Raw genomic sequence first — 15,827 nt, 5'->3', positions numbered from 1 at the left:
GGGAAAGGGAATGGAAATCCACCAATGACTGTACCTGCCTAGAGCCAAACTTGCAACGTCTGTCCTGGGCAAGATCAAGTCAAAGACTGGAGACCAACGGTCCAGGACGGGCGTGGCAACTTTGGCTGACTTGATCTGATTGGGCAGGAATACAGTCTACTACCCAATGGTGGAGTCTCCATCTCAGTGCTGGAGAAATAAGTTTTCCCATTAAGGTTAAAGAATTTGAAAGAGTATAGTGAATTTTGTTACTATAAATGATGATAATCTACAAAGATTAATAAATGTAAATAGAATTACTTATTACTTCCCATAAGAGGAAAAAAGCAGAGATGGCTAAACTGATTGTTGTAATCAAAGAAAAGAACAATCTAACTTTGTTTCTATTTAGAAACTGCTTCTGGATTGTGTGTTTGAGATGGAAAAAATGAAACTTTAATTTAGGATTTTATTGATTAGATAGGTTTGTTATTATAGAAGTGGCTAATATATATTACTGTGTAAAAGTAACAAGTTGAGGCTTTAATGTTACTATTTTCTATTGTGCTAAAAAAAATGCTTCTCTTTCTTTTTTTTCCCCTTTTCCCCTACACTTTCTCCTCTTCCTTTTTAACTCTCCTAGTTTCTCATTATTTTCATTTTCCTTTGTGTTTTATATTATGATAAACTAATAAAAATGATATAAAAATTGAAATAGCTATTCCAAGGCAGAATCACTGCTGGGATATTTTTTAAATTATTAAATGGTTATTTTGAATGTATTTTGAATCTGAAATGTTATGGACATCACAACTATTGAGGAAAAAAATAAAAGGATTTCTCTAATTTCAAGTCAAAATATGTTATTTACAGGTGGGTAAACCTATGCAAAGAACAGCTAGATTTGGATTTTAGCTGGAAAATATATTCCAGGCACAAATATTCTGAGATGGGAGATAATGGGGAAAATGCAATATCAACAATACCAGCCAAAAAAACATAAAGGGAAGGAAAGCAATAGAAAGGCTACGGAAAGAAGGGAGTACTGCTAATATTATGCAAAGAGAAGGAGCAAGCAAGCTTAAATAAATGTACATTAATTGAAATAATAACTTGTGCTTAATATTACTTGCCTCTAAAATAAAGCTACCTATTTAAACATTAATTTCCATTTATCAAGCAATCTATCTCATCACATACTCTCCTTCCTTTTACTATAAAATAGCAAGAGGAAATAATAGTTAATTGCACTGGGAAATGAAATCTAGGATAGAAATAAAATAAAGTGGAGAAATAATTGACAGGAAAAAAAAAAAAAGTCCAGCTAGGGCATTTATTATAAAATAGGATTCCTATTGTAAAAAGTATCACATAAATCAGACAAATATTTTATAGTATGTACTAATTAATCTTCAGGCTAACTTCTAAGTTTTGAAAGCCAGATATTTGGATCCTTTTGTACTTTATCTAATTTATTTCTTTTCCAGTGCTTCTTTTGGTCTAAATGGCCTCTCCTAGAAAAAAATAATGTCCAACTTGAAGTTACAGATAGTTTTCTATTTATGACCATAAGGGAGCCTGGAATTTACATCATAACATATAACGGTCATAAGTTGATGCATTCATGTGATCGACCAGTTTTAGAACATTTTTTGTAGTTGTTGTTAAGTGAGTCAATGAATTCTATGAGTTTTTTTTCCCCCAGAAACTGACTGAAAAGGCCAGCTTCCGGCAAAAATGGCAAAAACTGTCACAGATTGTGTCATGTGACCACGAAATGCTGCAAAAGCGAAATCAGTTACCAAGCATTCAAAATGTGATCATGTAACTGCAGTGGGATGCTGCCAACAGAACGTCAGAACTCTGTCATAAGTATCTTTTGGCAGATCCATTGTAACTTCAAATAGTCACTAAGCAAGCAGTCATTAAATGAGAACTACCTTATATTTGATTTAAAAAATGAAAAAAATACCAAGGGCTATATTAGAGTTGCTCTGCATCTTCATTTGTGAAGAGGTCTGCAAACCCTGGGGTGTGTTGGCTCTGCTATCATCCATCCCCAAAGATAAATCCTTTCTTGGAACTTTAGCTGCATCATCAGTCATGCCCATTTGCTTTTGCCTTCTACGTTTCTTACTCCACAGTTCATGGCAATCTTGCCATAAAGGAAGACTATAAAGAAAAGAAATTACAGTTATTCAGCACAGAATAGTTACCACAAGGACCTTGAGTATCAAAATTTTAAAAAGCCAACTATGAAAGAGAGCTCAAGAAGCCATTATCTGGAAACAAGAGAGGCATGTCAACCTATCAGCCATCTGACAGATCAAACCAGGATTTGGTCAAAACTGTAAGGTTGTTGTTGTTTGTTGCAGCTTATACACAGGACTTAGTACTAAGTACTATCAAAATTGACATCCTGGGGTTACCTCTGCTGTTATTATTAAGGAGCTATAAAAGACTTAATATGTAGGCCTTTTAGGTTATGCTTTTAACTCAGCATGCTTTTAGCTAATAATAAGGCTTTAAAAACCCTTACTTACTGAAGTGTTCATTGTCTCTGGATCAAAAAGAACTAATTATCCTGGCACCTGATCACTGTCTGACACTTTTCTACCTACTACCTATTACTTTCAGAAAATTAGGAAAAGGAATTCCACTAATTCCACTAAATGATGTGTGCGTATTATCTCATCATAAAATCTCATCTTTTTTTTCAACCATGCAAAATAGGCACTCAATCAATGTCACTAAGTTGCTCAAAACAAATGGGAGAAACTTGAGCACATCCTTGAAGATCAGAGAAAATCAAGTGCTTAACTATAAGTGGGACTCATAAAACTAGTCTAGTTGTATAAGACAAAGGAAACTAATTCCACCACTCCAAAACCAAATTTGGAGACAAGTGGAGCTGATCTTGATTCCATCATTTTCAGTTAAATAAAATATGTGGGCAAAAACAAAAAGACTGCTACTTGTCAGTTAGCTAAACTTATTGCTGTTTTTAAATCCTTTGTTACTGAGACATTAAGAATTCAGAATTGTTGTGTGAATTATGTTTTTTAAGAAGGCTGACAAATACAAAGGTGTGCCTTGAGTAGAGAATGCATATTAGAGACCACTGCTGGGTTGTAGACTTTTTCAGATAAAGTTTGAAATATTTTCCAGATATATTTTTGCTGCTAAGTTCAAGTGATATGTTGAAGTGAACCCACTGAGATGCTTACTCCTTCACTAGGCTCAGTTCTATGGTTGTTGGTACTGTAAAATCTTTAGGAAATTAATAAATGCAATTTCAACAGTATGCTCATCCAATGTGTGACAAAAATGATTATATATGTAGCATCTGACTTCTGCTAGTAGAAATGAATTTTATTTTGTAGAAAATAAACTCAACTAAGAAACACTTACTCTGGTGGAGGCATCTTTGAAGGGTCCACATCTCTCAGAAATTCACACTGAAGTGCCTGTTCTGCTGTGCAGCGTTTGCTGGGATCAAGAGCAAGCATGTAATCAAAGAGATCTAGTGCAGCTGCAGGAATACTGTAAAAAAATAAATAAATGGAAGTCAAAAAAACAAAGTAATGTTTATTCAAAGACATTAAAATTTGTCCTCTCTTTCAGACTTAGCATTTAAAGAAAGTTATATTGTTTCATTAACACAAAAAAATGTATGATGAGAACTCAGATAACTGACATCTTTTTCACATAAACTAATATGTTCAGTTTTAATACTATACTATATAATCCATACAAGTTATCTATACAATGCCATAGATACTGTAACTATGGATAAAAAAAAGTAAAAATGGTATACTGAGCAAAAGTGATTTGCTTAATCAACAGCACAACCTGAACTGAACAATTAATGAATTTCATATGAGAAATGTAGATGAACCGATGAACAATCAGCAGACACTCAAAGGGGAATTGCTCTCAAACATGACATTTCACAGGAATACATGGGTCATGTTATTGATTTTGTCACTATCAGAAGATTATACAAGATAGACTTCCGATTTTTGTGTCATAGCGCACAGCCGCAGAACTGAAGAGCTCCACATCCCATGGCTGATTTTGTCCTGCCAGAGGACCCTAAATGGGTCTGAAGTTGCCCCGGAGAGGCGGCAAAGAAAGAGGGGTGCTCCGTTGATCACGGAATGACAGCGGTCATTCCGTTCGATCCAGGGAAAGCCCTCTGACCCAACAAGAGAAAGGCTAGCTGCACATCAGCGTCTAGCCCAAGCTACTTGCAGCCTAAGTCCAAGAGCACGAGCCAGAACAACACTGAACAGCGTGCATGGAACTGGTGAGAGTATCAATCTTCTCTCTTCTACTCTGCAATTAAGTCCCTGGGAAAGATCCCCAAAATAAGAAAACCTCTGAAAGTGAGGGGAGACTACACCCCCACTCCCCCATAGACGGAAACAGCGAATTAACTTTTAAGGGGGAAAGAAAAATATTGAAATCAAATTTAAAACACTACAGTCTGGCTAAATCTAGAAACTAAAAAAAACTGCTAAGATTATGCTCTAAAGGGTTGCGATAAAATTATAAAAAAACAGTAAGAATAATTTCTTGCCTGAAAAAGCTGGAAAACAAACAACTACTGACACCTAATGGACAATTAGAATATAGCACATTAACAACAACACCCAGAAACAAAGAAAAATCTGTTCCCTTTAAGAAGACAGCTGCTGGGAACAAAGAGAAGAATACATACTGGGCCAGATATAAGATTAGAAAGTATCTGAAGGAAAAGAAATACTCTGATTGTTGTCTAAACTCAAGAACTGTTTACAGAAAAAGAACAATTTTGATTTTTGACTAATCTTTTAGGGGGGAATTTACAGGAAGGATTCAAGGTGGCTAAATATACTGAACTGAAATTTTGACTGGTTGACACTGACCCCTGAAAGAATTGTTACAAAACATTGATTTTACTGAAGCCTTGACAATTGGAAATACAGTGGATTATAAAAACTATATATAAAGAACTATACAAAACTGGATTGTTTGGATTTTGAGTTTTGGCTGGTTTGACAAGGCGAATTACAGAGACTATGGTACTGATGACGGATTATTTGAAGGGGGGAGACAACATGGATATGACATACTTATCAAAAAATGACAGAAAACCACATTTAATACCTACTTCTGAAGGACTCAGCCTGGAATATCAAAGACCTCCAGAAGCAACATTTCAAGACAAGACAAATGCTCTCCAAGAGGAAATTTATGTAATGTTATGACAGATACAAATGACAATAGCCTTAAACCATGAGGAAATTAAACACAACTTTGTTGACATAAATGAGCGCATTTCTAATCTAAACTCACAATCAAAAAATGCCCAGAAAATGATGGTAAAGAATGAACAAACAAATCAGATAACAGAACATAAACTAGAAAAAAATGACTTAATCAGCAAAGCTACAAATGAAGATAATTATAATTTAATACAAACAGGAAAAAACTTACAAGACTTGGACATAACAACAAAAATGGAAAAGATAGCTTATTCATTAGAACGTTAAAATAAACCTGAGGATAAGAAAGAAGACTTAACAAAATGGACACTGCCAGGAGAATCATTGTTTGGGAGACAAAAAGCATATATTTTACATACTTTGTCTTCTCCACTCGCAACAACACTTACAAAAATACAAGGACTTCCTGGCAAGCCAAAAATATCAATTTGGAAAGCTATTTGGCAAAAGAAGAAGGCCAGAGATAGATTCAAGAGATTTGAGTCACCCTACCAGATGGAGTATTACACAAGAAAACACTTGTTTGAATATGGTTAAACGAACAGAAAACTTTGGCTATAAAGGGGCCTTACAATAAGAGGGATAAGATATATAAGTAGCATAGTACTTTTGATAATATATAAAATGTAAAAATATTCGGATGATGTATGTGAATGAAAAGTTTGAATTTCAAAGATAAATTAAGTTTGAAGAGAATTAGGATTAAGGAATGATTGAAATATTGAGGAAAAATTAAGCTTAAATAAGAACGTTGAAAAAAAAAGATATATAGTGATTTTACAAATTAACTTATACAAATATAAGTGAAATATAAACCGATCAGAAAATATGTTATAGGTACATGTCATAAGATAGATGGAAAATTTGGATATTTAGATGTTAAATACTGAGAAAATTATGACTGATAAGAATTGTTTGAATATTAAGGAGAAATTAAGTTTAAACAAGATTTATGAAAATAGGATATATGGTGAATCAATAAGATGATTTTTATAAAAATAACACAAATTGATAAGAAAAAAAATGTCACATATGGACGCTATTATTGTTGGCACAAACATGGAAGAAAATGTTCATATTTAATCATTTATGCATTGAAAATATTAAAAAATATATTTGTTTAAGGTTGAAGAAGGAGAATACTATTGGGAGAAGAGAAGATCAAAGAAATATATTATTAATTAATATACTAATTATGGAAGTATAAAAATTGATTGTGTATTTTTTTTAAAAAAAATTATGAACCAAGACAACACGCTGTACACCAGGCACTAAGGATTGTTATTGTAAACAATCAATAAAACATTTTTTTAAAAAAAGTTTATGCAAGATAGGTTCTTTTCATGCTTAATGGCAGAGATGAATGCCATAAGAACAGAGATTTGTCAGCAACTATTACCATTCTATAAGAATAAATATCAGGAATTTCAAATTCTTTACAACACTGTAACAGCAGATAAAATATGGGTTCATAATTATGATCCAGAAACACATTGTTAGTAAAAGCAGTATCAAATAGAACAGTGATGGCGAACCTTTTACAGACCGAGTGCCCAAAAACTGGCCCCACCCCGCTCCACCCCCTGCCCGCCCCCACCCCGCCTGCCCGCAAGGCCACTCACCGCCTCCAGGGCCTGCCGCAGATCGCCCAGACAGCCCAGCAGCGCCATGGCGGCCACGCCCTCTGTCCGCGCCCCGCAGCATCAACTGTGCGCGATGGGGCATGAGGGCAGAGTCTTGTCTATGCTGCCTGGCTGCCGTGTCCTTGGCTGAGCTGCTCCGCATGGGCCACGCTCGGGGGCAACTCTCCTCCAGGGGGGCTGCTGGTGAGGAGGGGGTCACGGGGAAGGCAAGGCTGGGGCAATGACACGTGTGCCCACAGAGAGGGCTCCAAGTGCCGCCTCTGGCATGCGTGCCATAGGTTCACCACCACTGATATAGAACTTCACTCATGAGGAATAAATTCAAAACCCAAATTTGGACCAGAAAATTCATGGTTACCATTTTGGGGGATGTAAATTGATATTTACATTTAAATGATCACATAGATTTCTTGGAATCTGTCACCAAAACCCAAAACATCAATTAAAGAGTTCAGAAGTAAAAGAAGGAAATTTTGTTACGATAAGTTTACTCCAATCTCACGAGCCACCCAAGAAGCAATTGCAAATGCCATATTTTCTCAATATTGAAGGAATATTTTTATTAGCATCTTTTTTTACTCAAAGAGGCAGAAAGGACTAGAGACTGGAGAGATAGGATATGGAGTTATTTTGCAGTGGCTTTAAGATGCTCATCCATCATTGACAGAAGTGTGTAACAAATGGTGGAATTATGTAGATAAGTAAATACAGACAACTAAACGGCTGATTTCAAAGATTATTTTCCTGTTACATTCATTAAAATATCCTTATTTATCAAACTGATATGGCTACGCATCTCACAAGTTACTCTGGGAAGCATACATAACACAGAGAAAATAGTTTTTGTCTCAGAGAATATCAACTTAACTAAATAAAGACCATTTTTCAAAATTGTTTTTGAATCATACAAAAATATGTGTAGAGACCTAAGAAAATGGTTTAAAGTAAATATTCACAGCCCACATAAAATAAAGGCAAAAGCATTTCTTAATCTCTGAGAAGGCTTGGGAAAAGGCTCAGACTGGATGAAAGAGAACGTAAAATACAAGCAGAAGTGCAAGATTGTATTACTATAGCCTATCTCAATAAAAGTTAGTTCCATTCTTTCTGTGGTTTCCTGATCTAGTCTACTTTATAGGGCTGTTAATAAAGGCAGGAATGCCTTTTAATGTTTATACTACAGAATACAAAGATCATAAAGAACAGAATAAATTCAAAAATAGGAGAGAAAACATATTATATTTAAATAGTTAAATTCTTACAAAGCAAACTCTTCCCTCAGTCTTCGGCGATACTGCTTCTTTGGTTTCATGGTATTGAAATACGCCAATTTTATAACATCAGGCCATACTGCAGGACAAGGACTTCCACATATGCGGCTATGTAAAAACAATATATGTCATAAAATGAAAAGTACCACAAAGATTATTGAATCAAACATAGATTTAATTAAAACAATGCCACTCAAATCTACACAATTAGAGATACTTAAAAAGACCAAATTAACATTAAATTGTAAGAATATCCCACCAGTAAAGAATTTCTGTTTGCCTAATAAAACTATAGATTGTTGGCTACAATATTTTCTCTTCATTAAAAAGTACTGTGATAGAAAGAAGACAATAATTGTAAGTACTTTAAAAGCACCATTAAATTTTCTGAGTTGAAAACTATAATCACAGTGTGTTGCAACTCCAGTTCCTCACTTTTTAAATAATCATTTGTTTGTGTAAAGTTCTTTTTATTTTTTGTAAAATATGGCAAGTAATATATTTTAACTGGATTGGGAGAAATAATTGGAGACTATTTGCTGAAAAGTACATTTTTCAGAGACCTAGGATATACTGACCTTATCAGTTCCAGCTGAGCAAGTTCCTGATTTGCTTGAAATATTGGCTTTTTAGTAAAAAGTTCACCCAGGATACATCTACAAAAACAGAGCAAATAATTCTAGGAAACTATGGGTCCAAACTAAAAGTCCCTAACCCAAATACATTTCCCCAGGGAAACGAAACACTGCTCAGCTTTATGGTATCAAATTATGCAATTACCCTTAATAACACTTTCCCAGAAAAACTACTCTCAGCTTAAAATACTTAGAAAGCCAAAAGTTCGAGAAAAACAGAAGCAACTCCTAAAAAAACTATATTCAGAAAATATTTTGAAATCTTTGAAAACCCTACTTTATTTGTAGTCCTGTTTCACTACATTGTAAGTACACTATAATGGCCTCATTAACTCCATTAGGCACATACCATGTTTCCTTGAAAATAAGACCTGGTCTTATATTTTTTTTCCCTCCAGAAGATGCATTAGGTCTTATTTTCGGGGAATGTCTTATTTTTTTCCTAACACCTGCCTTGCCTCGTGGTGATGGCACCGACAGCCCCGTCAAGCAGGAGCCCGCGTGGCCACAACCAGCCCACTTCTGCAACTGCTTGTAGCTGCTCATGGCAGAGGCCATGTGGTGTGCCGCACCAGTGCCACAATCACGAGGCGAGGCAGGTGAGGGAGGGGGTGGAGCTGCCCCAGGCACCCCACACCCGCTTAGCTCAGGACCCCCCCAGTCAGACCTCCCACATCCCAACACTGCCTTGCAGTGGCAGCACCAACAGCCCTGTCCAGCAGGCGCGTGCGTTGCCGCCGCTGGCCCATTTCTGTGGCAGCTCATAGACACTTGTGGCAGGGGCCGCGTGGTGCGCTGCACCATCGCCACAAGGTGAGGCAAGTGGGGGGGAGCTGCCCCAGGCACCCTGCACCCACTTACCTCAGGGGCCCCTCAGCCCCATGCCTCACCACCTGCCTTGCCTCTTAGAAATCCAGGCCTAAATGGTACAGAGGCAGAGGGGCAGATGGGGCAGAGCTGGTTCACCACATTTATTTTTTTAAAAAAAAGGTAGGTAGTGATTCCCTTTCTTCCACATAGGATCTTGCAGAACTGCGGTCCGGGGTTTTCTGCAGGCCAAGTGTGGCACTCCAGCCCTTTGTATACAAACCACACCCACAGTCAGCCTTCTGAAGCGGCCCCTGCTTCTTCCCACTTATAGCCGGCAGCCGGCTGGGTTTTCTTCTGGCCTTCCTTCGCCCAGGCCAGCAGGAACTGCTGCATGTGCTAGTGTTCTGACCCAGCCGTCACAAGTAATGAGAAACCGCTTACTCACGAGAAAACAGGGTTCACGTTGGGTAGACAAAATCAAAAAGTAGTAATCATAAAGAAAAGTCTTTTCCCCTTCTGACATAGGGTAAGAACAGTCTCAGTTTACTTGAGAACTCCAGATAGAAAGTCTTTCAAGGATTAAGCCAAGCAGAAACAATCCCTGTTCACACTGGCTGAGGAAAATTCACTACCTATTAGTTCCCAGCAGGAGTTTCGCTCCTAACTAACATCTCCCATGCCCAGTTGATCTTGATCACTTGGGAGGCTGTGATGCTGCCAGCCTCCTTCCTCTTGCTTTCCCCATTCTGCATTCACCCTGCCTGCCTGTCACCAGTTATGTTCAACTATGATGAAGCCATCACCTTCCTAGGTGAATGGACCCTTCCAGAGCCTCATCTTCTTTCTGCTCAGCACCAGCATCAATCCCGAGCACTGGTGCCGGATACCCACTAATGCCAACTTGAATATGGTGTGGCTCAAGGCTAACATCCCTCTGAAGAAGCAGAGTGGGCAGCAAGTGCAGCTGCTATTGCCTCAAGGCCCTGCTCTACTTCTCCTCCGGGAACCTGGAGCCCAGCCGCAATATCAATCTCAGCCATTGTCACCGAGGTAGGCAAATGCATGCTAACTTTTGGGGCGGGGGGAGATGAAGGGGGCTGACAGTGTGACATCTTCCCAAGAGATCAAGATCTACTGGGCATGGGAGATGTTAGCTTAAGAGCGAAACTCGGATTCAGTCCTTTCACCCTACAAACAAAATTTGTAGGGTGACTTCGAGGCTGCTTTGCAGGACAGATGTGGATGTGTTGAGGGGGTGGACAAGCAGGCAGGGCGAATGGAACCTGCCAAGGAATGGCCACGGCCTGAGATGCCGCTCTCTCTGGCCTGAAGGACAAAAGAAAACCCAGCCGACCGCCAGCTATAAATGGGAAGAAGCAGGGGCCACTTCAGGAGGCTGCCTGAGGTGTGGTTTGTAAACAAAGGGCTGGGGCACCATACTCGGCCCGGGCCACAGCTCTGCGAGTTCCTGTGCAGAAGAAAGGGAATCACCGCTCATCTTTTTTTTAAAAAATAAATCTGGTGAACCAGCTTTGCCCCATCTGCCCCTCTGCCTCTGTATTTCTAAGCCCTGGAATTCTAAGAGGCGAGGCAGGTGGTGGCGTGTGGGATGCCTGGCTACGGGGCCGAGGTAAGCAGTTGCAGGGTGCGTGGGACAGCTCCCCACCTGCCTTGCCTCATGGTGGCAGCACTGGCACATTGCACCACATGGGCTCCTACTGGACAGGGCTGTTGGTGCCACTGCTGTGAGGCAAGGCAAGATTCAGGACATGGGAGGCCCTGAGGTAAACAGGTGCGGGGGCATGGGGCAGCTCCACCTCCTCACCACCTTGCCTTGTCCCACCTTGTGCAACCAGACGGTGGGACAGAATAGGCGGAGTCTTAACTAGGGCTTATTTTTGGGGTAGCGCTTATATTAAGTGCACATGTAAAAATCATACTAGGGCTTATTTTCTGGATAGGTCTTATCTTCAGGGAAACATGGTACTGCTGTTGTATCCAGTCACATTTTATGTGCATAAGAATAAACAGGGACTGCACTCCTTTTTAGGACAATCTAGAGATAATCTCCAGCACTGTCAATAAAACAATTGCTGCTATGGTGTAATGTATCCTGGTCTCTGGTTCAAATGTACCCTTAAAACATTATACCACATGATCTGTACCTTTTTCCAAATTACTTTGCTGCATAAAGTTCATTAGCAAAAAATGCCTCACCCACAGCTCCAAACATCAATGGCAGGTGTGTATCGTTCCTCTCCTAGCAGAAGTTCAGGGGGACGGTACCATAAAGTGATAACTTTGTTGGTATATGGGCGACTGGGGAAAAAAGAGAGAATATTTTTGCATTTGTATTCAAACATAATTTCCCATTAAACATTTTCCCAAATCATGTTATCAAAATGAATTAAATCATTCTACAGCCTTCACGCTTACTTTTCAATAGAATTACATATTTCTTTCCCAAAATTTATCTTCCTAAATTGGTGCTGAGCTGTTGGGAGTCAAGTGGAATATACATTTTATTATTATTTTCTACATAACAGCATGAAATAAAAGCAACCATTTTTTTTAGCTTGTGTTGATCTTTATATGAATCAAATTCTTCACAAGAACTTAGGATGTTGTAATATATTGGCAAGATCCAAATAGTATGATGTTTTGTAACTGACAGATTGAATGCTTAAATGTCAATGCGTAAATTCTCTAAGTACCATCCAAGATTTCTTGGTACGCCACCCAGCATGCCAATACATATTAGAACTACCACAGCCCATTTATGCCATAAACTTTCCATTTTGATTTTCAGATCAAAATGTGATCTTTTGTGATCTTCTCCAATTTTTTGTCCTTTGTTCTATTATTGCCTGCTATTGCTACATCAGTTATTCAGTTTCTTCTTTTCAACCATAGTTATATCTGATATGTTATGAGCCAGATAATGCACCAGTCTGTATTCTGAAATCCCACAATATTTTAACCTGCTATTTTCAAGTACTTTTTCAATTATATTTTCCCACCAAATTTTCATTTCTGGCACATGATAATTTTTGCAGGTGTTCCAGTAAATAATTTTGGCAACTATCTTATGTCATTTATTATAACTGTGATCACAGATCATGTGAGCTGGATATATGTTCTACTGCATCTATTGCCTACTACACAATTTGTACTTTGAGCCATTTGACAATTTTTCAATTCTGGCCTTGACAACATTAATTTGAAAAACTTGTTTTTGAGCAAACATATTCAAAGCCTTCAGTTTCTTTTTAAATCTTCCAGTTCTAAGTCATTGTCAGGATTTTTCTTTATCTACTTTCCCCATGATCTTTTGTAGATGTAATGTAAGTTACATTACAAGTAATACTTTTGCTTGCCAGAATTTTGTTTACCATTTCATTAAATTATTTTGATATTCACTTTTTGTTTTCTGTATAAGTCAAAAGTTCCAATTTTTAACTTGCATCAATGCTTCATGACTAACTTTTATGTATTTTACATTTTTCTTCAACAGTTTAACATGAAGTAATTGACAGTTTGACATGAAGTAAATGTATTATAGTTAATCACTGTCAGCCAGATGTTTATACTGGAATTGGCATTTTTATCCACCTATTGAGTCCTTCCCAAGGACCTGGGATGGCCAGGTGTTGATGTTTTAGGGTGTTAAAGGTACTGTCAAAGGATGTTAGCTGATCCACATAAATTTGCCTTTTGCAACTGGCCAATGGTAACTTTGTCAATGCTGATGGTGTTCAAGTGATGCTTCAGTTATTTTGGGATTACATCCAAGTCACCTATTATTATTAGTACTACCTTTGCTTTCTTTTGCCACAGTCGTTCTACTTCTATTTACAGGCTTTTGTACTTTGTTCCCCCCCCCCCAGGTTCTTTCTCTTCTCTTCTATTGTCTCCATGTCCACTATCCAAACTTTTTTGTCTTTCTTATTTTCTGTCTGTTTGTAATCAGTCTGTGGTCTTCTTGCAACAGCAAACTAGATAGTTCACTGTTCCTTCCATTTCTGTGCAGAGCCTTCATTTGCTGTCTGTGGCTGTCTACTCAATTCTGGCTTTGTGTGCATTTGTTCTTAAGGTTTCATTTTGTGCGGCCAGAATTACCCCATCTTTTTCCCCCCCTATTCTTAGCCATTGTCATGTGTTGTTATCTGCTATGCTTATTTTTTTTTCTATAATGGCTGTGTAATAGTTTGCCTTGCCATGACTATTTTCTACTCACTTAGTCTTTCCTTTAGGCCAGTTTGGCCTCAGCAAGCCTTCCTGGTATACTAGCTTCAGTGCATCTTCTTCACTGTCCTTCAGATATTCTTCCAATGCCCTTTACTCTTCTTCATCTGTCTAGGGTACTTACAACATTCCATGTGCACTTATTTTTCCTGGAAAGCTGAATCTGTCAACATCACCGCATTGACAAAGAGAATGATTCATTGTCATTATTTTCCAGGGTTTTTTTGTTCTGTATGAATCTAGTTCACCATTCCATCTGCGTATATATTGCAATTGCCCGGATGTTAATCACCTTGATAGTATGAGTTTGAACTTTAAGATCTTCCTCATTTTCACTGCTGTATTCATTTCTGGCCTTCATGACTTCAGTGTGCCTAATACTGTCAGCTTGAAGGATACCGAGGTATTTGTCTTCAGCCAGATTCTTGAAGTTATTTCCATAAGGCATTGATTACTTCAGTATTCATCATTTTCCCCTTTATATTTATTTGACTGATTTAAGAAAATTTATATGGATAAAAGCGCAATAAAAAAGAATTTAAAAAAAGAATAGCGCTTTCTTCAAATGCAATTACATTTTTATACAAAGTAACTGAGTGGTCTATGATTGGTATTATTTCCTTAATCAGTTTCCATGGAAGAGTAATTCTGACCTCAGAAAATGATGTCTTAGTATGTCACTGGATGTCACTGCTATTGGTCAGGTTTCCTTTCAAACTAAGATCGGGGCTGAATCAAGTTTTGCTACCCAAAGCAAAAGCCAATATGGCATCCTATGCTATGTACAAAATCAGTCAGACTGTTAGTCATATTTTACTTCAACATGACTGTATGATAGCCTGACACCACTGAGATCAACAGCAATTTTAGGAAATACAAATGAAGCTACCACTATATTATAATGAGCCCCTATTCTTCAAGAGTTTGCCACTGTTTCTTAGCACATGGTATCTTATGTAGAAGACTGCACCTAAAAAGCCTTATATTATGATGCATAGAAAAATATTCCATTACACAATAGAATGTAGTAAATTTAGTACACTGGTCCAATGCAGAAAGATTTTTACTACAGTTCTCATTTAGAAACTGCAATTGGGACTCACAACTTGCTTGCTAAGCAAATCAATCACTAAGTGAAAAATAACATAATCACTATTGTGCTTACAATTTTGAGCTTTTTTTTCCTTTAGAGAATCAGAAGGATATGAACCCAAACAGCCAAATGAACCCAAACAGCAGGGAAGATTTCCAAAACTAGACTCACAAGGAAGCAGAGTAAAAGACCAAATCTTACAGCACTCCCCTGACCTTTGGAATTATCACGCTGGCACTGGCATAACTAGCAAGAAGAGATTCTATGCTTATTTATATTTATTAGAGATGAAGGGATTGCAAGAGAGTAAACAGGCAAATTATGAGGAATATACACAGAAATGACGATTTTGGTGCAGACTGTTTGCCTTAGGAGCAAAAAAAATCACTCCTTGGTATGAAATTGGTTTTGTTCTAACCAACTAAATAAGGTCACAAATCTGAGCTGGTTAACTTGCCATTAGCATCTTTTAGGGATGTGCTGCACTGCAGAGAAAAACAGCTCAGGAAATGATTTATTTATTTATTTATTTATTTATTAAATTTATATACCGCCCTATCTCCCTTACGGGACTCAGGGCGGTGAACAGGCGATACTAAAAACCACAATAATAAATAAATAGTTTCTGTTCTAAAATCAAATTAAATAACGGGCCTGTTCTAAAAACACCCCATACAAAAAACCCCACTAAAACATAATCAAACTACGCCAGGCCGGCCGCACGGAATAGATGGGCCTTCAGGGCTCGGTGAAAAAGGCGCAGGTCCGCAACTGTACGTAGGTCGGGGGGTAGGTCATTCCAGAGGGCAGGAGCTGCCACAGAGAAGGCTCTCCCCCTGGGGGTCGCCAGCCGGCATTGTCTGGCCGACGGCACCCTAAGG

General features: G+C 38.0%; 1 protein-coding gene across 1 annotated transcript in view; it reads right to left on the bottom strand.

Annotated features, from left to right (window-relative positions):
• The window catches only part of CDK13 (cyclin dependent kinase 13), a 52,442-nt gene that overhangs the window by 6,790 nt on the left and 29,825 nt on the right, over positions 1-15,827 (bottom strand). Inside the window, exons 8-12 of the mRNA XM_015813060.1 lie at positions 11,826-11,927; positions 8,742-8,819; positions 8,155-8,271; positions 3,391-3,522; positions 1,952-2,151 (exon numbers count right to left, since the gene is read on the bottom strand). Coding sequence (XP_015668546.1) covers positions 1,952-2,151; positions 3,391-3,522; positions 8,155-8,271; positions 8,742-8,819; positions 11,826-11,927 — 629 coding nt within the window. The remainder of the gene's footprint in view (positions 1-1,951; positions 2,152-3,390; positions 3,523-8,154; positions 8,272-8,741; positions 8,820-11,825; positions 11,928-15,827) is intronic.

Source organism: Protobothrops mucrosquamatus, unplaced genomic scaffold (assembly GCF_001527695.2).
Source record: "Protobothrops mucrosquamatus isolate PMUCROS unplaced genomic scaffold, P.Mucros_1.0 scaffold131, whole genome shotgun sequence".
NCBI classification, from domain to species: Eukaryota; Metazoa; Chordata; class Lepidosauria; order Squamata; family Viperidae; genus Protobothrops; species Protobothrops mucrosquamatus.
Note: the sequence above shows the minus strand (reverse complement) of the source record. Positions and strands in the feature narration are given on the sequence as shown.